Consider the following 26,023-nt stretch of genomic DNA (forward strand, 5'->3'; position numbering starts at 1 on the left):
GTTCCAAGTGTGATTAACTGGGCAATATGGTTTAATTAAAATGGACCATCATATTAAATATCAGTATGTCTAAAAGGGAAGTGTTGTTGCATTGGTGGCATGGAAACATTCAGCTACTCCATGAGGATCGGGGTCTTCTAATTTGTTGTTGGCAGCTGTAAACAGCACTGTGTTCATTTGACCTGTGCTGTTTTTACCATATAATTCCAACTCGGTGGTGTTGGATTGTAATATTAGTCGTAGAAAGTGATCATTTTGTTTTCATGATTGCTGATATGGTAGAGATTCTTAGGAATGAAATGCAACTGTTACAATAGAATATGTAGAATTGGGAAGTCAAACCAACCAAGATATCACGCTGGGTTAGAGAATAATGGAGAAGGTGGGTACAACTGTAAATTATGAAACATTCACAAGATAAATTTCCAGCAATTATAATCATCCAGAATATAGACCAAACTGAGAAATAAGTGAAAAAGAATCTAAGCATTGAGAAAAATAATTCTATTTCCTCCATAAAGAGGCCATTCTTAGGTACTAAGGTCAGGAGCTAATACTTTAGCATGTTCAAAACTAAAGGCACTGGTATAATACAGTTGATATTCTCATTACACAAAGAAGCCTTAAATTGTGTCCTAGTTTTTAATTCACAGTAGATAGTCAATGAATCATTTCAGAGCAGGTGCATTAGTGAGAGGGACAACAAAATCAATAGACAGAATTCAAGACAAAATGAAAATAGGAGCGCAGATTTCTAATTTCCAACCATCCTTACACAGATCCTAAACTTCCTCAGGAAAGAGAAAAATTCAATAGACCATAAAGACTGTAAGGCATCATCCATTCATGGTCCTAGGAAGTGCCCAGCACATTTTCACCCCACCATAAGGAGATCAAAACCATTCCCGACACTGAAGAGTACATAGCACTGCCTGTGAAACCAGAGCAGATGAGTAAGAATGAAGGATAACTCTGAAATCAGCAGTAAATTAGTAAGCCAGTAAGTAAGTAAATAAACAAATACCTATTTAAAACTATGAAATGAATACTAGATTTGGAATTTAATTCATAAATGAATTTTTAAGTAAGGGACACATGGGATTAATAAAATGAATGAACGGAAAGAAAAAGATGTGAAAGACACAGAAGAAATCAAAGTAGGAGGACTCAGTGTAATCACATATTAAGATAAGAGAAAAGGAAACAAATATCTAGGGGTTTTGAAGCTTAAAAGAGAAGAATTTGGTATTTTAAAATATATAGGCTTCTGTTTAATGAAAAAATAAGTCATTCACCTAAACATGGAGATAAGTAGGATGTGAAGACACAGCCTTTCTCTACCTTGTTTGACTTGTTTTTCCTCCTTTGTAAATTCAAAACTAGGAAGGAATTTAAGGTTTCTATGTGTAATGAGAAAATCAAATATATTAAACCAGTGCCTTTAGTTTTATACACAGTTCTAAATTATTAACTCTAAATTATTAGTTCTAAGTTAATCTGATCTCAGGGCCTAAGGAATGGCCTGAGCAAACTTGTCATGTAACGTCCATTTCCAGTATGCCAATCTGAAGCACAGAATTTGAGTACTAAAAGTGACCATCATCAGATTTCTCTACCTCATGTTACAGGTTAGAAACAGAATCCAGATCTTCCATTTTCATTATACAATGTTCCAATCCAGAAAGCAAATTTTCCAGAATGTTATTAAATGTTAGGAAATAGAATAAATAGAAATTAAATTGTTTAAAGGAAATGTACAGGCATGCTTTATCCTGTGCAAAAATCTGTTCCTATAATGTTGTCACTTGAATAAATTTATTTAATGTGAATATAATTAAGTATAACAAAGAACCTCACAATATAGAGGATTTTTTTTATAATAAAACTGTGGTGAATTAATGATTAAAAAACTTTTTTTTTTGAGAGAGAGAGCAAGTGTGAGTGGGGCAGAGAGAGAGAAAGAGAGAAGATTCCATGCCCAGTGCAGAGCCCCACGTGGGACATGATCACCACTGTGATATCATGACCTGAGCCAAAATGAAGAGTAAGACACTTACCAACTGAGCCACCCAGGCTCCCTTGAGTTTTTAATAAAATCAAAACTAATCAGATTTTTACTGTATTTGACAATCATATGTTATGCTTCCTTAATGTGAAGCCCTCTTATAAATAAAATAGGAAAATTAAATAAATAAAAGAGTCTTGCCTAAGTACTTGTGAAACCACAACTAAGTAACTTCCACATTGGAAACTGAGTGGAAACTATTCACACTGCCATAACAGAAAGGATTTGAGAGTCATCACATGTGTTTAAAAAGTGTTAATTTATAAAATAGGTATTTAAAAACCATTTTTCCCAGAGGATTTCTGAAGTGAGCTTCATACTGATTCAGAAAATAATAAACTACAAAACTAAAAAAATCTATCAAGGGCCAATATTTGTGAATGTTGCCATCATGTCAAAATGCCCAGGTCCAGTTGGTACCTAACTTAACAATATCATATTTGGGGCCAGTCATTTATACACTTACAACAAATAAACAGCATTTAAAGAAAGACATGGGAAATGCTCCTTCAAATGCATGAACCCAAAGCACTGATTAAAGAATTCCAGCAGCTGCTGATGAGTTATTTCCCCAAACAAAGTAACTGCAGGAAATCCAATATGCTAAAGTTCACATGGAACAGTTAATGTATTTAATTGTGCCAATCATTTCAGATGGGGCAAACTGACAACCTGGTTTTTCTGTACCTGCCAATGTCAGTTGTGTATACACACAAGTGTGGTAGCCCTTTTTTAGTTTTATAGGCCCTTTCAAATAAAGTGTTATTATTGGGGGAAGAGGGCGAAAGGGGTGTAGAGAGAGAATGACTCATCCTAAGATGGGCTGCAATGTTCTAGTTGTCTCTCCAAGGAGATCACTGAGACTGGCATTTGCTTGACCTAAGCCAGACAGGAAGCTGTTTTCAAACCTGGTCCAATAGCCAAAGTCATTAACTCACAACTCTCCTTAAGTCCTGCCACTTGTGGAATCCTAATGTGCATCCCCTAGGTCTAGGTCACCTTTATCTCCCTCTCCTCCTTTCTTCGCATTCTCACCTCCAGTCAATCACCCCACCACCAGGACACATGTTCAGAGCCAGGCTACCTGCTCTGGTGGCCTCTTCAGATCTGTCACCCAGGAATAGTCCTCACTAGTCCTGGATTTTTCTTTCCCCTCGCCCCTGCTTGAAAGTGTATCTGTCCCTGTATTACTGTTCTTACTGTGAGGTTGCTGGCTAGCTAACCTGGGCCAACGTGTTCCTGGATAAGATTGGTTGAAACTGTAGCCCATCAAGGAATAGATCTTCATTTTTCACATGGGCCCTTTGGAGGTAGGTGATTTACATCAAACAGTAATGCCAATGTCAGAAATGTCATACTGTGGACAGTGATTTGGGGACAGATGCTCTATTATACCTTTCAAACCATTCCCAAGTAGATAGCTATTACATCTAAATGTGGAATTGCCTTAGGTTTAGGTCAAATAAACAGTTCTGACTTATCACTGAATTTACTAAATTTATGCCTATTTTGAAGACTTTTGATATTAACAAAATTTATATAATAGACAGGATTTCAACTCTCAATCAAATGAAAATAAAACTTACCTCTTTTCCTAATCATTTTTGAAAGTACAACAAACATAAAGATACTAATTATTTTTACAAACCTGGATGAAGTCAAATATGGTAAGAGGCAGAAGATCATCCAAAATTGCTATATCTTTGGAGAATCTATTAAGAATCCCACCTATAATATAAAAGGAGATAGGTTCCTCAAAAAACAGTAATCTCAAAAGGACAACAATATTTGATAAGTTTGGATCATAGCAGAAGCATTCAAAAGTCAAATAAGAATTAGCATGTAATAAGATAAATAAGGTCTTAGAAAATTTTAGTGTTGTACAAAGATTCTAAGCAACTGTATTCAAGTGATGGTCTCCTACTTTTAAACCTTTATAAAATATAGCTTCCTGTAAGATTCATTCTACTACTATCTTACACTTGCATGCTTGAATTTAATGATAATTTACTGGATTTGTTATCGTATTCCATCTGTATTCCATAATGCATGGCTCTCCCTCTCCTCTGACTGGTATACCTTCCTGACACACCTCTTTAGAACCCATAGCTACTGTTAATTTCTGCCTGCCCGTTATGTGGACCTCCTTTGCCATGCTTGCTCTTTCTACCCTCTTCACTGGCAATCTAAGCTTCAGCCTGTCTTCTGAATTCCAGACTCATGTTTGTAAGTCTGATAATGTTTTCCTTCAATGAAAATAAGTTATGTATGGAGTGTTTACTCTATGCCAGGCATAATGCTAGGCACTGAGATAACAGAGGTGAATAAGATGAGCTCCTTGCCTTTAAGGAATTGATTTTCTGGTGGGAGTTAAAGACATAATTTGATAAAACATAATACTGTACAAAGTGATATTGAATCTTATCATTCAGCCCCCCTGCCCCCACCATTAACTGTAAGATAGAGTCTAAAACTCTTAGTTTAATATTTAATGCCTTCCATAATCTGACCTTAAACCACCTACCAAATATAGGCTTCCTCTACACAAACATTCTGTTTATCCATTAAATTGGTCTATTCTTTATGCTCTACACTTTCCTAGCTCCCTGCCTTTTCCATATAGTTCCCTTTGCCTGAAAACCTTTCCGCTCATCTCTACTCATCAAAATCTATGTCTCCTTCCTGGCCTAATTCAAATGTCTCACCGACAAGGAGGCATCAATGTTTGCACCAGTTCAAGCAAATCTCTTTCTCCTCTGGACATACCTAATACCTTTAATATATTTTGTCAGGAACTCTGTTGTAATGACTATATCCACATCTTGTATCACAGTCACTTGTTCATGTCTTACCTCTATTTCTCGATTGTAAATTGTTAGAGGTCAATGGGACCGTGGCACACTTAGTTTGTATCCCTCACAGCCCTCAGCAAAAAGTCTTATATGTAGGAATTATTCAATGAATATTTATTGATTTAAGGCACTATCACTAGCCTTTAACAATAATATGTTCTTTAGCATATTTAATTAAACATATTTGTATATCTTTCCATAAATAAAGAATTGAAAAAAAAGTCTATGGATTTATACTGTTTAGAAAATGAAAGTTCACTTTGGTGAAAAGAATATCATTCTGGTGCTTATTGTATTTCAAATGGTAGTGTTCCATCAAAGTTATCAATTCACATTTTCATCTATTCAACATAGTCTACTGAGCACCTACTATGTGTCCATGTGTGTTAAGGTTGTTTAAATAGTGACATAGAAAAATTGGGTAAGGAGTCAAAATCAAGGTCAATGTACAATTGGAGAGGGCACATGTGGGAGAAACTCAAGTGCACATACAAGGCATAGAAGCATCAGTTGCTGCCCAGTATAGCAGAGAATATTTAGGCAAAATAATGAGAACAAGTGAATCATAAGTCAGTTATAGTAATGGTTTTTAAAAGAAAGCATAATCCTTGCATAGAGAAATTGGGGGGGGGCAGAGGTGGAAAAAGAACATCTAGATGTTGTAAGATCATTTTGTTACTTCTTATGCATCCTGTTCTCCTGTCTTGGTAAATAAGACAAATTAGAAAATGAAATGAAATACCATGTGACTTCACTCATATGTAGAATTTAAAAGGCAAAACAAACTAACATGGGGGGAGAAAAGAGAGACAAACCAAGAAATAGACTCTTAACTATAGGGAACAAACTGATGATATGAGAGGGGAGGTCAGGGGTGGGATGGGTTAAATGGGTGATGGGCTTTAAGGAGCATTCTTCCTATGATGAGCAATGGGTGTTATATGTAAGTGATGAATCACTAAATTCTACACCTAAAACTAATATCACACTGTATGTTAACTAACTGGAATTCACATAAAAACTTGGAAGTAAAAAAAGAAAATGAAATAAATGAGGGGGGCCTGGCTGACCCAAGTTCGTGGAGTATGCAACTCTTGATCTCCAGGTTGTGGGTTCGAGCCCCACATTGGGTGCAGAGATTTCTTAAAACTAACCAAATCTTAAAAAAAAAAAAAAAGAAAATGAGGGGTGCCAGGGTCGCTCAGTTGGTTAAGCACTGACTTCAGCTCAGGTCATGATCTCATGGTTTGTGAGTTCCAGCCCTGCGTAGGGCTCTATGCTGACAGCTCAGAGCCTGGCGCCTGCTTTGGATTCTATGTCTCCCTCTCTCTCTGCTCCCTCCCCTGCTCATGCTCTGTCTCTCTCTCTCTCAAAAATAAACATTTTTTAAAAAGGCATTAAAAAAACCAAAATGAAATTAATGGTAATCATTTAAATATGAAATAGAGAAGGTTCAAGACCAACTGTGAGCAGTGTATAAAGGAATGAGGAGCCCTGGAAAGTAAAGACATGAAAAGGAAAGTGCACCCCCTATGGGAACAAGGCCCCATAGAAAGGAACAACATTAGAGACCTAACATTTATTTCACATTGGCTCTATAAAGACAAGTAGGTTGCCTTGTTTAATTCTCATAATGATCCTCTGAGATAATTATTCTTTTCTCCATTTCACATTGTGGAGGCAAGGCTCAGAAGAGCAACAAGCCTATGTTTATCACTCGTATGGGGCCAAGCCAATGCCTATGGCTTGGAGCCAATGCTCCATTACATCTCACCATCCAATTCTGACTGCTGGAAACTGGGGCAAATTTCCTAACTTCTATGGGTTTCAGTTTTTCTATAAAAAGGTGAAATTATTGAATCAAGGTAATTTGACATTCTCTTTTACCTCAAAAATTTCTTAGCTCTAAAACAGGATAACGATGAATATACTCAAATGAGTCAAGGTTTTAGTGACACACAAAGACTTCAAAATAAATAGAAAGAAGATTTTTCTGAATACTGACACTGACATTTTGTTACCCAGATAAAAATGATATATATTTATTATCCTGAGATGTTTAGATAGAAATCACTCTAAAAATCTCCATCTTGGAACTTATTATTTGCTTTATAATTAAATATTTCTGTGTCTACCTCCTCTCCCTTGTCTGTGAGTTTTTCCAAGTCAAAAACTGTACCTTTTGCATCTTTTCATGCCAACCTCTGGCTTAGTGCCACACAAAGTAAGTTCTCCATAACCTTTCATATTTACCTTTTTCTTTTGATGAGAACATTTAAGTTTTACTCTTAGCAAATTTCAATTATATAATACAGTGTTTTCAATTACAGTCACCATGTTATACACCCCAGTTCCTCAGACCTTATTCATCTTATAACTGAAAGCTGTGCCCTTTTACCAACCTCTATAATCGCGCAAAAATATTTTACAAATACATTTGGGATTTATTCCTCTCCCACCCACCACCAAAAACAAAACAAACAAAAATAACCCAAAACATTGGAATAAATTTATTTGATCATCTTTGAAGAGTTACATGAAACTAGATTATTCTGTCCCCATCAAGAAACTTCATCAGTAAAAGAATTTTCTATTTTCCTTGGTCACTTCAAATCTGCTTCTCTTTTAAACAATACTATACATTGGCAACGAGATACCTGAAAAAGGGCTAGAGCAAATATCTGAATAGAAAAGGACAACGAACCCAGAAAGGCCTGTTTCTGTTGCTACACTCTCAGCAGCATCACGGTCTAACAAACTAAGCTACTCTAATCAGCTAGGACAGAAACATGGAGCAATAATGTCTGGTAGCCTACAATTTCTAAGAAATGTGCATGCGGGTCATAAGGAAGTTCAACAAAGGGCAGATGCTTCCATCAAAAGCCAATGCTACCACTAAAAAAAACCCAAGGAAACTGTAGGACCTTTTGCTTGTGGATCAGCAGTTTCATTTTGTATACCTAGTCAAATACCTGCTTTCAACGTGTTGAGGGTTGACACAGGTGCTTGAAGAACAGAATGTAACATTTTGTGGTGTAAAATTTTCGACACTGTGATTAGAGTATGCACCAGTGGTAAACCTCTGAAGAATCCCAGAGCAAGCAAAGTGTCAGCTACTCCCACATAAATATAAAAGACATAGTATGTGCTGGTATTGGTGAAGATCACTGCATAACTGCTATTTATACTCTTAGTACTATTCCCTTTGTCTTGAGAAGGCATTCTGCAAAGCAAAAAGAAATTGTTATTTGGCAACCAAACTTTCCTGCTGGATTTCCAATACATGTAAACAAAACTGAACTTGAGTCTGAAGAAACACAACATATTTCATTAGCATTAAGTTATGCCTTTAATCTCATGGACTCACTACTGCAGCAAAGTAGTCAGTTTTTTCACCATTGAAAGAGATAGGATTGTTATTACACAGTCAGAAAAAATACCAAATGTAAAATGCTGTTTTCAATATTTTTATTGCATTTTATGGAAACTAAACACAACTAAATCCTTTAGGAACTGACAAACAGCTGCAGAAACAGCACATGCTCACAATTTTAAACAAGAGAACTTAATTTTCCATTTCTATAATACTATGGGGAAATGAACTTTTATTCATTATTCAATATTCTTTAATAACATCCAAATAATCAATAGAAACAAAATATAATCTGCAATAGAACATGGAATACTCACTGTCTAAGCAGCCACAACACAACCAAAGAAACAGCCACCTGGAATAAAACAATACACACTTAATTTTTTCCCGACAGCTCTACCTATTCATCCCAGACCCAGCTCTAATTCCACCATGACAAACAGCAAAATACACAATTTCTTTTTCCTTTCCTTCGCTTTCCTGGGTCCAGCAGCTGTAATAATTGTCCTAAAAATCATCCTTTGTGGTGAAAACATGTTAAGTTAGTGGAATTCAAATTTCACTGCATTAAACACTTTGCCATTTCTCTCTCTCTTTCAACAGAAACTATTCATTGAATCTCACAGGAGAGCAAAATTTAATCTTTTAAATAATAAACTTTGTTCTAGGGATCCTGGGAAGATGGCGGAGTAGGAGGACGCTGGGCTCACCGCCTCCTGCTGATCACTTAGATTCCACCTACACCTGCCTAAATAACCCAGAAAACCGCCGGAAGATTAACAGAACGATGTCTCTGGAGCCAAGCGCAGACGAGAGGCCCACGGAAGAGGGGCCCCTCCCAAAGCGGATCTCCGAAGGAAAAGCGAGCTGCGCCTGTCCCTCCAGCCCCTGTGCACCTTGCCAATCCACCCCAGCTAATACGCCAGATCCCCAGCACCACAAGCCTGGCAGTGTGCAAGTAGCCCAGACGGGCCACGCCACCCAAAAGTGAATCCCGCCCCTAGGAGAGGGGAAGAGAAGGCACACACCAGTCTGACTGTGGCCCCAGCGGTGGGCTGGGGGCAGACATCAGGCCTGACTGCGGCCCCGCCCACCAACGCAAGTTATTCAAGACAGCACAGGGGAAGTGCCCCGCAGTCCCGCACCACTCCAGGGACTATCCAAAATGACGAAACGGAAGAATTCCCCTCAGAAAAATGTCCAGGAAATGACAACAGCTAACAAACTGATCAAAAATGATTGAAACAATATAACAGAAAGTGAATTTAGAATAATAGTCATAAAATTAATCGCTGGGCTTGAAAACAGTATAAAGGACAGAAGAGAATCTCTTGCTACAGAGATCAAGGGACTAAGGAACAGCCAGGAGGAGCTAAAAAATGCTATCAATGAACAGCAAAATAAAATGGAGACAACTACGGCTCGGATTGAAGAGGCAGAGGAGAGACTAGGTGAACTAGGAGATAAAATTATGGAAAAAGAAGAAGCTGAGAGAAAGAGAGATAAAAAAATCCAGGAGTATGAGGGGAAAATTAGAGAACTAAGTGATACACTAAAAAGAAATAATATACGCATAATTGGTATCCCAGAGGAGGAAGAAGAGAGGGAAAGGTGCTGAAGGTGTACTTGAAGAAATAATAGCTGAGAACTTCCCGGATCTGGGGAAGGAAAAAAGCATTGAAATCCAAGAGGCACAGAGAACTCCCTTCAGACGTAACTTGAATCGATCTTCTGCACGACATATCATAGTGAAACTGGCAAAATACAAGGATAAAGAGAAAATTCTGAAAGCAGCTAGAGATAAACGTGCTCTAACATATAAAGGGAGACCTATAAGACTCGTGACCAATCTCTCTACTGAAACTTGGCAGGCCAGAAAGAATTGGCACGAGATTTTCAGTGTGCTAGACAGGAAAAAATATGCAGCCAAGAATCCTTTATCCAGCAAGTCTGTCATTTAGAATAAAAGGAGAGATAAAGGTCTTCCCAAACAAACAAAAACTGAAGGAATTTGTCACCACTAAACCAGCCCTACAAGAGATCCTAAGGGGATCCTGTGAGACAAAGTACCAGAGACACCGATACAAGCATGAAATGTATGGACATCACAATGACTCTAAACCCATATCTTTCTATAATAACACTGAATGTAAATGGACTAAATGTGCCAACCAAAAGACACAGGGTATCAGAATGGATAAAAAAACAAGACCCATCTATTTGCTGCCTACAAGAGACTCATTTCAGACATGAGGACACCTTCAGATTGAGAGTGAGGGGATGGAGAACTATCTACCATGCCACTGGAAGTCAAAAGAAAGCTGGAGTAGCTATACTTATATCATACAAACTAAACTTTAAATTAAAGGCTGTAACAAGAGATGAAGAACGGCATTATATAATAATCACAGGGTCTATCCATCAGGAAGAGCTAACAATTATAAATGTCTATGCGCCAAATACAGGAGCCCCCAAATATACATTTACTCACAAACATAAGCAACCTTATTGATAAGAATGTGGTAATTGCAGGGGACTTTAACACTCCACTTACAGAAATGGATAGATCATCTAGACACACGGTCAATAAAGAAACAAGGGCCCTGAGTGATACATTGGATCAGATGGACTTGACAGATATATTTAGAACTCTGCATCCCAAAGCAACAGAATATACTGTCTTCTCGAGTGCACATGGAACATACTCCATGATAGATCACATACTGGGTCACAAAGCAGCCCTTCATAAGTATACAAGCATTGAAATCATACCATGCATACTTTCAGACCACAATGCTATGAAGCTTGAAATCAACCACAGGAAAAAGTCTGGAAAACCTCCAAAAGGATGGAGGTTAAAAAACACCCTACTAAAGAATGAGTGGGTCAACCAGGCAATTAGACAAGAACTTAAAAAATATATGGAAACAAACGAAAATGAAAATACAACAATCCAAACGCTTTGGGATGCAGCGAAGGCAGTCCTGAGAGGAAAATACATTGCAATCCAGGCCTATCTCAAGAAACAAGAAAAATCCCCAATACAGAATCTAACAGCATACCTAAAGGAAATAGAAGCAGAACAGCAAAGACAGCCTAAATCCAGCAGAAGAAGAGAAATAATAAAGATCAGAGCAGAAATAAACAATATACAATCTAAAAACACTGTAGAGCAGATCAACAAAACCAAGAGTTGTTTTTTTGAAAAAATAAACAAAACTGATAAACCTCTAGTCATGCTTCTCAAAAAGAAAAGGGAGATGACCCAAATAGATAAAATCATGAGTGAAAATGGAATTATTACAACCAATCCCTCAGAGATACAAACAATTATCAGGGAATACTATGAAAAATTATATGCCAACAAATTGGACAACCTGGAAGAAATGGACAAATTCCTAAACACCCACACTCCTCCAAAACTCAATCAGGAGGAAATAGAAAGCTTGAACAGACCCATAACCAGCGAAGAAATTGAATCAGTCATCAAAAATCTCCCAACAAATAAGAGTCCAGGACCAGATGGCTTCCCAGGGGAGTTCTACCAGACATTTAAGCAGAGATAATACCTACATTCTCAAGCTATTCTAAAAAAGAGAAAGGGAAGGAAAACTTCCAGACTCATTTTATGAAGCCAGTATGACTTTGATTCCTAAACCAGACAGAGACCCGGTAAAAAAAGAGAACTACAGGCCAATATCCCTGATGAATATGGATGCCAAAATTCTCAATAAGATACTAGCAAATCGAATTCAACGGCATATAAAAAGAATTATTCACCATGATCAAGTGGGATTCATTCCTGGGCTGCAGGGCTGGTTCAACCTTCGCAAATCAATCAATGTGATACATCACATTAATAAAAAAAAGATAAGAACCATATGATCCTGTCAATCGATGCAGAAAAGGCCTTTGACAAAATTCAGCAACACTTCTTAATAAAAACCCTCGAGAAAGTCGGGATAGAAGGAACATACTAAATATCATAAAAGCCACTTATGAAAAGCCCACAGCTAACATCATCCTCAATGGGGAAAAACTGAGAGCTTTTTCCCTGAGATCAGGAACGCGATAGGGATGTCCTCTCTCACCGCTGTTGTTTAACATAGTGTTGGAAGTGCTAGCATCAGCAATCAGACAACAAAAGGAAATCAAAGGCATCAAAATTGGCAAAGATGAAGTTAAGCTTTCACTTTTTGCAGATGACATGATATTATACCTGGAAAATCGGATCGACTCCACCAGAAGTCTGCTAGAACTGATACATGAGTTTAGCAAAGTTGCAGGATACAAAATCAATGTACAGAAATCAGTTGCATTCTTATACACTAATAAGGAAGCAACAGAAAGACAAATAAAGAAACTGTTCCCATTCACGATTGCACCAAGAAGCATAAAATACCTAGGAATAAATCTAACCAAAGATGTAAAAGATCTGTATGCTGAAAACTATAGAAAGCATATGAAGGAAATTGAAGAAGATTTAAAGAAATGGAAAACCATTCCGTGCTCATGGATTGGAAGAATAAATATTGTCAAAATGTCAATACTACCCAAAGCTATCTACACATTCAATGCAATCCCAATCAAAATTGCACCAGCATTCTTCTCGAAACTAGAACAAGCAATCCTAAAATTCATATGGAACCACAAAAGGCCCCGAATAGCCAAAGTAATTTTGAAGAAGAAGACCAAAGCAGGAGGCATCACAATCCCAGACTTTAGCCTCTACTACAAAGCTGTCATCATCAAGACAGCATGGTATTGGCACAAAAACAGACACATAGACCAATGGAAGAGAATAGAAACCTCAGAACTAGACCCACAAACGTATGGCCAACTAATCTTTGACGAAGCAGGAAAGAATATCCAATGGAAAAAAGACAGTCTCTTTAACAAATGGTGCTGGGAGAACTGGACAGCAACATGCAGAAGACTGAAACTAGACCAGTTTCTCACACCATTCACAAAAATAAACTCAAAATGGATAAAGGACCTGAATGTGAGACAGGAAACTATCAAAACCCTAGAGGAGAAAGCAGGAAAAGACCTCTCTGACCTCAGTCATAGCAATTTCTTACTTGACACATCCCCAAAGGCAAGGGAATAAAAACAAAAATGAACTATGGGGACCTTATGAAGATAAAAAGCTTCTGGACAGCAAAGGAAACAACCAACAAAACGAAAAGGCAACCAACGGAATGGGAAAAGATATTTGCAAATGACATATCGGACAAAGGGCTAGTATCCAAAATCTATAAAGAGCTCACCAAACTCCACACCCGAAAACCAAATAACCCAGTGAAGAAATGGGCAGAAAACATGAATAGACACTTCTCTAAAGAAGACATCCGGATGGCCAACAGGCACATGAAAAGATGCTTAACGTTGCTCCTCATCAAGGAAATACAAATCAAAACCACACTCAGATATCACCTCACGCCAGTCAGAGGGGCCAAAATGAACAAATCAGGAGACTATAGATGCTGGAGAGGATGTGGAGAAACGGGAACCCTCTTGCACTGTCGGTGGGAATGCAAACTGGTGCAGCCACTCTGGAAAACAGTGTGGAGGTTCCTCAAAAAATTAAAAATAGACCTACCCTATGACCCAGCAATAGCACTGCTAGGAATTTACCCAAGGGATACAGGAGTGCTGATGCATAGGGGCACTTGCACCCCAATGTTTATAGCAGCACTTTCAATAATAGACAAATTATGGAAAGAGCCTAAATGTGCATCAACTGATGAATGGATAGAGAAATTGTGGTTTATATACACAATGGAGTACTATGTGGCAATGAGAAAGAATGAAATATGGTCTTTTGTAGCAACATAGATGGAACTAGAGACTGTTATGCTAAGTGAAATAAGCCATACAGAGAAAGACAGATACCATATGTTTTCACTCTATGTGGATCCTGAGAAACTTAACAGGAACCCATGGGGGAGGGGAAGAAAAAAAAAAAAAGAGGTTAGAGTGGAAGAGAGCCAAAGCATAAGAGATTCTTAAAAACTGAGAACAAACTGAGGGCTGATAGGGGGTGGGAGGGAGGGGAGGGTGGGTGAGGGTGCGTGGGTGAGGGAAATTGAGGAGGGCACCTGTTGGGATGAGCACTGGGTGTTGTATGGCAACCAATTTGACAATAAGCTTCATATATTGAAAAAAAAATAAAGGAGTGTCAATGTTGCTGGCAATGCCAACATTCTCAAGAATAAATCCCAGAAACAAATATTTTATCATATTTACTAATGAACAATAACCAAAGCAATTTCCTAAAGAACTGGTCTCATCAGTGTAGTATTAAATTGCTTACTGGCTTTTGTAAATAGAAACCACTAGTGGACAGAGACACAGAACTACCAACCCAAACTACTTTTGTTGACTGGAATAAAACCACGTCCAAGGATTTGATGTAATGACATTAGTACAGATATTTGGGGGCATATAGAAACAATTAATTAAGCAATTCTATTGTTTAATTTCTAACATATTTCAAAGTTACAAAGTTCATGCAGTTTATGATAGAGGTAGAGTCCTGGATCCTTAAAAGGTAAAAGCAAAAGGTCTTTTTTTTTTTTTTTTTTTTAATTTTCAGGGTATTAGGATGCCTGGGTGGCTCAGTTGGTTAAGTATCTGACTTCAGCTCAGGTCACAATCTCTCAGTTCATGGGTTCAAGCCCCACATTGGACTCTGTGCTGACAGTTCAAAGCCTGGAGCCTGCTTCAAATTCTGTGTCTCCCTCCCTTTCTCTTCTCCCCCACTTACTCACTCTCTCTCTCTCTCTCTCTCTCTCTTTCTCTCACTCTCTCTCTCTTTCAAAAAGATGAATATAAAATGTTAACAAAAAATAAAAAAAATAATTTTCAGGGTTTTACACTTCATTCCTTATCACATAGAAAACAGTACAGTCTAAATAAGCCCTGTCCAAAGGATTTTTCTATAACAATAAAAATGTTCTATATCTGCATTGTTCAACATTGTTTCCACTTATTATATAGGACAGTTGATCACTGCAAATGTAGCTAGTATGTATGACTGAGGAATTTAATTTTAATTTTTTTTTATTTTACTAAATTTCATTTCATTTACATGGTCATACATTGCTGGTGACTACTGTATTGGACAATGCATGCATAGATTATAATAACTATTAGTTACATAAGGGTGTACACAGAGTGTTTATTATATATCCATATTGGGTATCTAAAATCTGAGGATGGAATTCTCTAAGGACAGCTCCGTGAATGACCAAGGCAATAATTCATGAACTGTGCAAATGATCCCAAGATGGAAAAGAAGTAGCCAGTATTTAGTAAATAGGTCAGAATCTAAATTATGTAGATAATTTGTCTACATGATTAAAAAACACCATGGAGTGTAGGAGTAGAACATTATAACATATACATATAGAAAAAGAAGGCAAATGCCTATATTTGAAATACTTATTTGCTAAATGAATTAGTAAACATCTAAGGAGACATGATAGATAAAGGTTGATTGTGTCTGTAGCAAAACTCTAACAGTATGGTTTCAAAAAGAAGATGCAATGTTAAGCAAGAGCAAGAACCTGTGAGGAACCCCACCATAACATAACATGGCCAGATACAAGTCTGATTTTTTACAACTAAAGAAAATAAGTGCAAAAGGGAAGAAAATTGCCAAGGGCGATGTAATAAGGCCAGGTATATAAAAGGCTAAAAATTGTGAATATGACCAAACAAAGTATAATTCCAACATTCTACATGAAGAACTCCAGACTATTTCACTGCAGAATAAATGCAGAGGCCTTTAAATATGATTTAAGGTTCTCAACACTCTGGATGTTCCTACTGCATTTAAAATAAAACCTAAGCTCTTTACTATAGTCAATAGTCCCACAAATCTCATTCTTGTCTACTTTTCTAATATCATCACTTGCTACTCCCTTCCCTCTCCCACTCCCTCTCACCTCCCAGCTATGGGCCTCCTCTTAATTTCCATCATTGACCAAACTCTTCCAAGACCTTTGCATTTTTTTAAATATGAAATTTATTGTCAAATTGGTTTCCATACAACACCCAGTGTTCATCCCAACAGGTGCCCTCCTCAATGCCCATCACCCACTTTCCCCTCCTTCCTACCTCCCATCAACCCTCAGTTTATTCTCAGTTTTTAAGAGCCAAGACCTTTGCATTTGCTCCAGTCTCTACATGTCTGACTCCTTATCTTTTAGGTGTCAAATAAATGTCATTTTCTCAGACAGCCCCCCTCGCTCATCACTGTTTATTTCCTTTCTGGTGCTTATCACATTCTGTGATTATTTCCATCCAAACACATTTATTGTCTATCTCCTCCCTCAGAATGTGTTTCATAAGAGCAGGAAAGAGCCATTTATTCTCTACCATTGTGTATCACCAGTGCCCAGTACAATACCTGGTAAACAGTAGGCACTCAATAAATCTGTATTTAATAAATAAAGGAATGGATGAATAAGAGGACACTTAAAAACACAAATGTCAACAGAGAGAAAATTATAGACAACACATTTGAAAAAGCAGATGACGTGTCATGTTATGTAAAGTTAAAACCAAATCAACTCATTCTACAAGTTTTTACATACACATAACTCAGAGCTACCTCCTAAGTCATGAAATGAGATCTGTGTGTAAGTGAATGCCTATTAAACTACTACTGGTATTTTGAGTTTTTACCAATGGAGCACAACATTATAAGTATTGTGTTAACATTATAAACATAAGTGCATTCGTGTATTCCACCTGTATGTTTCATTTTGTTCTTCACTACACACATATACACAGAATTATGCCTGACATATTACAAGAACTCCAAATATATGTGTTGAATGAGTATATGGCTGAATGAATGGCAGGCAGTAATAGTAAAGTGACACCTTGTCATGACTTAATACATAGATTTCAATGCTTCGCAGATCAAATCATGCCCTAAAACACAGACCCATGCTAAGTAAAGCTGCTTTGAAAGGATGATTATTAATCATTTATAGCAGAAGTATTATGGAAGTATAATACATGTCCACTTCACTAGGAATGTAAATCCAGTCAGGGCTTCTTTCTTAACAAAGAGAAGATAAATCATAAAGAAATAGGATACAGCAGTACTGTGACACATTTATTAAAAATTACAGAATGAGGGGCACCAGGGTGACTCAATTAGTTAAGCGTCTGACTCTTGATTTCAACTCAGGTCTCAATGTCAGGATTTGTGAGTTCGAGCCCTGTATCTGGCTATGCACTGTCAGCTTGGGATTCTGTGCTTGGGATTGTCTCTCTCCCTCTCTCTCTCTGCCCCTCCCCCTGCTTGCAGTCTCTGTCTCAAAAGTAAAATAAATATTTTTTACAAAATTACAGAATGAAAACACTAAACATAGGATCTTGAAATACTCCAATCAACAATCCCCTCTGGTTGTTGTAAGAAGCAGGAAACTGTCTCCTACTCTATTATTTGCATTTCTTCTCTAACTACTCAGTAAATGCACTGCTAAGCAGAAGCACTAGAAAGACCAACATAATAGAAATTTTATAGCCAATATCCTTGAACTTATCTAAGAACTTAGAGAAAATAGTGCTCTGTAGTAGAAAAAATGGTATAAAAATAAAAAGGTAGACTGACTCCCTTATCAAAATAACATATTAATGATATATAGTAACGAACTGAATAAATCAACAAGTCTTTTTCAGTTTAGCACTCTGAATAAAAATGGGAAGCATATTGAACCAACCCGATAAAATCATAAAATCTAAATTGAAGTATCGTGCCTCTGAAAACTAAAAATGGATAAATCACTGTCATTAAGGAAGAAATATCTTAACCTTCTTCAGGTTTTCTGATCATGATGAACTAAAAGAACTAAACTATCTTCCTGGATTAGCATCTGTACCATGATGAATACTAATGAGATACGTCAATATTAACGAGAAAAGGGCACACTGGTGTTAAGAAGCTTAGTCTAGAAGAAAAAGTGTAAATTTTGATTCAAAGAAGTTGACAGAATTCTGAACATTAGTGAATGACTTATGTAGCTTTATAACTGTGCACATAATTAAAACAATTGCTATTTGTCTACTATCACCAAGGTTTTATTATTCAAAATTTTGAGAGCCAGTTCATTGACAATGGTCCCAGGACACTGGCCAAAAAGTCTCATCACATTATATTATTTCTTGCCTAGAAAATGGCATTATCAATTTTTTTTTCCCATCTAAAAGATATTTTTTTGCAATAACTGTGGGAGCTCCACTAATAATTTATATCGTCTTGCAATTTAGTTTCTAGCTTGAAGACAAAAGACCACTATCTTCGTGATTAAGTGAGCTAGTAATAATATACACATGTGCAGCAGCTCAGAGCTCAACCACTAATTAGTTAATTAATTATACACTATTTTGAAAGGTACATAAGTTCAATTCCATGGAGCTGCATAGGACAAAGGTCCTATACATTAAAATAAATCATCACCACATTCAGATAGGCCCATTTTTTTCTTATGTAACATGTAACTCTATAAACTGAGGACAATTAAGAATGTGACCTTTAGATGCAGAGGTTTAAATCACCAACAGTCATGAAAGGCTGGTTTGAGATTAAATGTGGCATGCCACATTTTGCAGTTGCCATTTTGTAGATGAGGAAATTGAGGCTCAGTGTTGCTAACTACCTTGCTCCGTTTCATAGTGTTAACACAAGGTCACAGCCAAGTCAGTGTGACGCCATAGTTGGTATTGTACTATACTGCAACTCACATCAAGCTTCCATTTGGTTTATTAATTTAAATGATGGGGCAAAAAAAGAGATACCACCACAACTTAAAGATCAAATGGAAACTGATGGTTTACAGATGAAATAGTATGCACAACTTTTTGTTATATACCTTAAGATACTTAACACTATCTTACCTGATCAGGGAGAAGTGATGATATTTTATGTAGACCCCTTCACTGAGGTTAGAAATATCCCAACAATAGGAAAAAACATGTAGCTGTAAGATTGGGTTTCAACTACATGTACATTTATACTGCCTCAGGAGAGGCGGCTCTTCACCTGAGTCACTCCTTCCCTGAAGACAGTATGGACCTGTATGTTAGATTTAGCTTGTATATTAGGGCACAGCCAGTGGTGTTCCCTGAAATAAATATCTAGAGTAAATAGTCATTCACAGGCTGAATCCAATCCACATGTGTGTTTTGTTGGGCCCATGTAGTGTTTCATTAGTTTGTTTTTATTTAATCAACTACCCACATTTAAAAATAGGAAAATTTTACAGAAAAAACCCTGGATTTCCATCTTATCTCAGTAAACAAAGACTTAGCAAAAATGATCTTAAATTCCCTCTTGATAAGTCCTTTACTGGTGCCGGGTTTCAGTTGGCCCCAGTAGACAACTGGAGGGTACATGCTTTCCATTCAGCCTCAAAGCCACTTCGCCCACAGACATTCTCTGCCAGGCCCCTTTTGGCATTTAGGTGGCTGTTCCTCATTTAGAGAGAAGCCTCATCCACCATCCAGCTTTGAGAACTTCTTATGTCCTCATGGGATTGTACTTGCAGCCTACTGTGCTGTTTGCACTTTCCTCCCTTGTTTTTTTAATGTGGTGCTGTGAAGGACAGCAGGGGTGGGCAAAGAGACCAAGATAGTGGTGCTGAATACAGACAAATTCTGTAAGCAAGAGGGCGATCTGGATCTCTGAAAGGATTGTTTCATATGGTTACTAAGCCACTAATACATATTTCATTCTGTGAAGACAAAGTCATTTAAAGGCGGTGATTCATCACTTACATATTCAAAAATGCAATATCTAGAGTCAAATGAATTTAAAACTGAGTACAGAATAATTTTCACTGTTCAATTTCAATCCATATAATGTATATAAATCCATTCTTCTTTTTGTAGGTTTTGAACCTCTCTACTAAAAGCTCTTCATATATAAAGAGCATATATACAATATATGGAAAGAGAGATAATCCTAGCATATATAAAGAGCATATATAAAATATGCTATGTATGAAAGAGTAAAATGGCAATAGAAGAATTATATGAATCTATACATATAATTATGTAATTTAAAATTACAAATATATTGGGGTGCCTGGGTGGCTCAGTCGGTTAAGCATCCAACTTCAGCTCAGGTCACGATCATGGTCCATGAGTTCGAGCCCCATGTCAGGCTCTGTGCTGACAACTCAGAGCCTGGAGCCTGCTTTGTATTCTGTGTCTCTCTCTCTCTCTCTCTCTCTCTCTCTCTCTCTCTCTCTCTCTGCCCTTCCCTTCCTCACACTCTCTCTAAAGACTAAATAAGCAAACAAAATTTAAAATTACAAATATACATATATATTTATGTGTGTATGTGTATGTGTGTGCATATCTATGTATATACCCTTCCAAACTATTCTTAATGTAACTTTAAATCACAGTAATATTTTACAACATAAAATTCTTACCTCAGCCAGAAAAACAACTAAGCACCAAATTAGCACAAAAATTAAGCTCTTATGGACAGTAACATATCGAAGGTATGTGTTCCATGTTGTCACTGGTGGTATGCTCTCAACATCGTCAAAAAAGCACTCCTAAAAAAAAGAATCATGGTTACTACAAGGAGACAACACCGTTTCACACGACCATCGTGGTTTTCTTTTGAATCTTGGAAATAAAGGAATACTAGTATTCCTAGGTAAACAAATTTCAACAAATATAAACCACTATGAATGACATGTGTGATGTCACTCTATAACCAGTATAATGTCCACTGAAGCAACACAGCTTTTTGAAAAATGAGAAATGCTGTAAGTTTTCAAAATTCTGGAAGTATATCACTGATTATATAACTGTACCAGCTTCAGACAATTTCACCATTTTAATGTTTAACAGTGTCACACCTTCTATCAAATACATTGCACCATCAAACTGAATTTTCCTAGAACTCTTCTTGATTTAACTTATTTCTTCAGGGCTCCACGGACAAACAGTTTGGAATTTTGTTGGCTATAGAAGTTTGCTAATAGACATGAAGGCCAGCTGATGTTTGAAGGTTCCTCTCTCTTTCCAGATATGACTTTTTTTTTAATGTTTATTTATTCTTGAGAGAGAGAGAGAGAGAGAGAGAAAGAGAGAGAGAGAAAGAGAGAGCAGGAGTGTGAGTGGGGGAGGGGCAGAGAGAGGGAGACACAGAATCCAAAGCAGGCTCTAGGCTCTGAGGTGTCAGCACAGAGCCCGATGTGGGGCTCAAACTCATGAACCATGAGATCATGACCTGAGCCAAAGTCAGATGCTTAACCGACTAAGCCACCCAAGCGCCCCATGACTTGTTATATAATTCTAATCTTCAGTATATTTCCCTGAAAATCTTTTTTTTAATATTTTTTCAATGTTTATTTATTTTTGAGAGAGTGAGAGAATGCGTGAGCACCTGCAAACACATATGAGCAGGAGAGGGCAGAGAGAGAGGGATTTAGAAAATCCCAAGCGGGCTCTGTGCTGACAGCAGAGAGCCCGATGTAAGGCTCAAACCCACAAACTGTGAGATAATGACCTGAGCCAAAGTCAGATGCTTAGCCGACTGAGCCGCTCAGGTGCCCCTCCCTGAAAGTTTTTATTTGTCCTTTGGTAAAGGCATTTCGAAAATTTGAGAAAGAGCAGTTCCAGATAGTACCAAAGGAAAAGATACTTATGTTTCTTTTGAAGTCAACAAAATTCATAAGAGAATCCCCAGGAACTCTAAAAGGGGTTCCTATGAAATCGGAACATAGCAAACTAATTAGATGTAAAGACTTTTCAGGGGTATAGCTCAGTGGTAGAGCATTTGACTAAGATGTAAAGATTTTTGGAAACAAATAAACCTGGATTTAAATCTAAGCTCCACTATTGACTTTCTGGGAGCTGCCTGAGTTTAGGCAGCGGGACTTCTCTAAACTTTAGGGGTTTTTTAATCTGTAAATGAAGATATGTACTTTCTAGGGTAGTGGGGTGACTGACATTAGGAGTGATCAGTAAGTAGTAACTATTATCAAGGCATCTGGGAGGTTCAGTCAGTTAAGCATCTGGACTCTTGATTTCAGCTCAGGTCCTGATCTCAGGGTCCTGGGAATGAACCCTGCTTCAGGCTCTACACTGACAATGCAGAACCTGCTTGGGGTTCTCTCTCTCTTCCTCTCCCTCTGCCCCTCCCCTGCTCATGCACATGCACATACGTGCTCTCTCTCTCTCTCTCTCAAAATAAATAAATAAACTTTTTTTTTAAAAGGAACTATATCAGTTACAGAGATCATTCTTTACAACTAAATTTATAGGCTTACATTTGAGAAATTCATTCAGATTGATATGAAACCATACAGAAAAACTATCCCTTAGAAAACCTTTGTAAAATTACAGAAATACTGAAAGTATGTATTTTAGATATCACCTTTGCTGTTGTCTCATTTTACAGAAGAGGAAAAATTGGTCCAAAGATGTGAACTGACTTGTACCCTAACCAAAATCATACTACCCTTAAATGATCTATGTACTAAATATGGCAATTCATTAAAATGCTGCCTGATTCATCCAAGGCACTTGAGGAATTTTTCTAATAAAACCCAAAACACAATAAACAAAACCCCTCCTCTTGTATATTGCTTCCTATTTGAAGAATAAAAGCATTTTATTCTTTAAAACGTAATATAAAAGGCTTTCTACCTGAAGGTTGGCATAGTATATGTTGAGTTTCATAAACCTTCTTTAAGAGAAATCTGTCCAGAGAACAAACTTCAAAGCAAATTTAAAAGATAAAAGAAAGCCCACTCTAAATTAAGGAAAGACTGACGTATAAGCCAGAATGTGAGTTAGTCCTGTCAAGAGACTAGATGCTTACATACCTTACATAGACTACTTGCATATGAAATACTTCTTGGCCTCTAAATAACTGAAGCTATTATTTGTTTACATATTTATTTATACTCCACTTCTTTCCACAGAGATTTTAAGGTAGTAACAAAGCAGATTCATTATAATTTATAATTTTTCTAATTGATTACTGGCCTAGTAAAGGACCCAATACTAGCCCTTACGTTATTTTTTATAGGAAGAGATACACCCATGGCCAAAGGAAATAGTTCATTCTTGTACATTTTGAAGTTGCTTATATAATTTATAGATTCTGGGCTTTCTGAATCTTAAAATAATCTCCACCTTAAACCCATTATTTGAGTAAGTTTTATATCACACTATATACTGCATTTCACTCAGTTGCACTCTGTTGCAAACAAAAAACCACTGATAATTTATACATACCTTTAAATCTTCTTCATTAATTTCTTCACTTACATCCAAGCCACTATCTAGAGATAATCGCCTTGAATATATATCCATTTCAGTTAAGTTTGTCTGAGGGGCCAGTGACATTTTTCGTGTGGATGCTGCTGTCCTTCGGTGAATGCTTTGACCTTGGTTCACAGAGGTCATCAGGTTCAGAACAGACTGCCTTCTTTGTCTCTGAAGTGTGGGGCCAGCATTGACCATGTTGCTTCGAGGCAGGACAGCCTCTCCTTGCTCGCCATCTGGAACTAAGGACAGCCTTCTCTCTAAAGGCTCATCAGGATCTCCTTCGATGCCATTCATTTGTAACGGAGTCTTTTGAACAATTGAAAATTTCCTTATAGAGTTGATTGGATTAAGAATAGAGTTCTTCCTTTTTTCACCAAGCTCTCCAGTCTGTTTAAAAGATTGTTTTTTTGTTTCATTCCAGGAGACTGCCGCATCTCCTTCCAATGAGAAACGCCGTAAAGTCTCAGTTATGATGGAATTTCTTCTTTCTGCACTAAACTGGTCAAAAGACTCATATCCCATGAGCTTGGAGCTGAAGTCAGGCCGTAGATTTTGTAATTCAGAAAATGTCCCATAAAAATAGCAGCTACCTTCATGTAAAATTAATATTTTGTCAGCTTTCTTTAAATGTTCCATCTTAGAAGTGACCAAAATCCTAGTTTTGTTAGCCATCAATTTACAGACACAGCTTTAAGAATATAAAAAGATAAAAATAAGATATCAATTGTATAAGAATTTTATTACAAGTCTATATATTGCATTGTAACATTTTATTAATGTATTCTTGTGTAAAACATCTATCATACAATGTCACTATTATACTTAAAATACCTCTAAAAGTAAAAATAGCAATTAATTTGGTGCCTCTTTCATTATTACAGCATGAAATATATTACTGAATTATTAGAGTATGCTAAATCATAAAATTGAGTGTTAACAGACCTAGAGTGAAATTAAATATCTGATATTAAATAAATGTTGGACTTTGAGCAAATTGGCAACCCTCTGTGTCTTGGTTTGTTCATACAGAAAATGAGAGAATTGTTAGATAACCTTTAAAGATCCCTGGGGAGAGGGATGTATGCAATTCTGTGTCTTCTAAAATGTCAGAGCTTTCCTGTTCTTTACATTTTCTATTAATTTCCTTTTACATTTTAAGATGGCCACAAATTTAGTTCTCAAGAGCTTATATTAAGACTAATCTATTAAAAAAAAAAAAGCAACAAACCAGAGAACTGAATAATAAATTTAACCTTCCTCTAATATAATTTCCCTTTAGTCTAAAAGTAAATCCTGACTAGAACCATCTAAGAGAGACCACTTTCTTTTAGATATTAATACATTATATATTGTATAAAAAGAGGCATCATTCTAGATTATACTTTAACATACTAATGTAGCTAACAAAGTGTATATTAGTAATAAGTTACTTATCACAATTACAGGATTGTAAAAATCTTAGGTATTAAATTTAAATTGTAGGAAAGGTGCTTCTAGGGGTAATACAGCCATTTTATAGACATAGACTTCTACATCCTCATTGCTTAAAATCTTTATTTCAGAAAAGTATAATAATTCTCTTAATAAACTACTTTATAGCTCATGAAATCATTTTGAAACTGAAATCAAGTTGTAAAACTGTTCGTCTTAGGAACTTTACATACATTGTGCCCTAGTAGGAGCTCCAATAAAATGAAAATCCCTAGTTTTGTGTAACCAAGGAAGAGGTTCTATAGAAAGTATTGAGGTATATAGTCTGAGCATTCACCTACGTTAAAACATTCAGCTTGTTTACTTTCTAAGAGACATCCTATCTAAGGAGAAGACAGAATAAAATACTAACACAAAAAAGTAAAAATGTTAAGCACAATAACCATTTAAAATAATATATGCCACAAGGCAATAATAATGTAAAAACTACATAGATAGTGATTGTTTTGACAATAGCAATGGAAGAAATTGGTTTACTATGTGGTCAGAACAGGTTTTAATGGAAGTGATTTTGAGTCTTCACTGTGAAGGGAAAATCAGATTTGGGTGAGTGCTATGTCACATTCTACCACAATGGTGGCCATATTTCTCAAGGGTAAAATGTCACCTATGATGGTATAGTTGTGCTTTCTTCTCTTTTAGCATGGCATGAGCATTATAAATTATTCAAAGAACATACCTTTCAAATATTTCTTTTTCTGTTAAAACATCCAGGTATCCAAAAGGAGAGTCTAACAGGTATAAATCAGCATCTTTGTACACTGCTCTAAAAAGAAAATGGAAATTAAATTATATTTTTAAATATCTCATGCCATTTAGTACAAATAATTTTTTTTTAATTTTTTTTAACGTTTATTTATTTTTGAGACAGAGAGAGACAGAGCATGAACGGGGGAGGGTCAGAGAGAGGGAGACACAGAATCT

At 36.7% G+C, this 26,023-nt stretch overlaps 1 protein-coding gene across 2 annotated transcripts in view; it reads right to left on the bottom strand.

The window, feature by feature from the left end:
- Positions 1 to 26,023, bottom strand: part of CFTR (CF transmembrane conductance regulator) — a 187,169-nt gene that overhangs the window by 62,567 nt on the left and 98,579 nt on the right. For both annotated transcript variants that reach the window (XM_040472161.1, XM_040472160.1), the window contains exons 13-18: positions 25,779 to 25,865; positions 23,576 to 24,296; positions 20,749 to 20,877; positions 8,608 to 8,645; positions 7,890 to 8,140; positions 3,714 to 3,793 (exon numbers count right to left, since the gene is read on the bottom strand). In XM_040472161.1, coding sequence (XP_040328095.1) covers positions 3,714 to 3,793; positions 7,890 to 8,140; positions 8,608 to 8,645; positions 20,749 to 20,877; positions 23,576 to 24,296; positions 25,779 to 25,865 — 1,306 coding nt within the window. The remainder of the gene's footprint in view (positions 1 to 3,713; positions 3,794 to 7,889; positions 8,141 to 8,607; positions 8,646 to 20,748; positions 20,878 to 23,575; positions 24,297 to 25,778; positions 25,866 to 26,023) is intronic.

The sequence above is a fragment of the Herpailurus yagouaroundi genome, unplaced genomic scaffold (genome assembly GCF_014898765.1).
Source record: "Herpailurus yagouaroundi ecotype Mexico unplaced genomic scaffold, PumYag 100, whole genome shotgun sequence".
Lineage (NCBI taxonomy): Eukaryota > Metazoa > Chordata > Mammalia > Carnivora > Felidae > Herpailurus > Herpailurus yagouaroundi.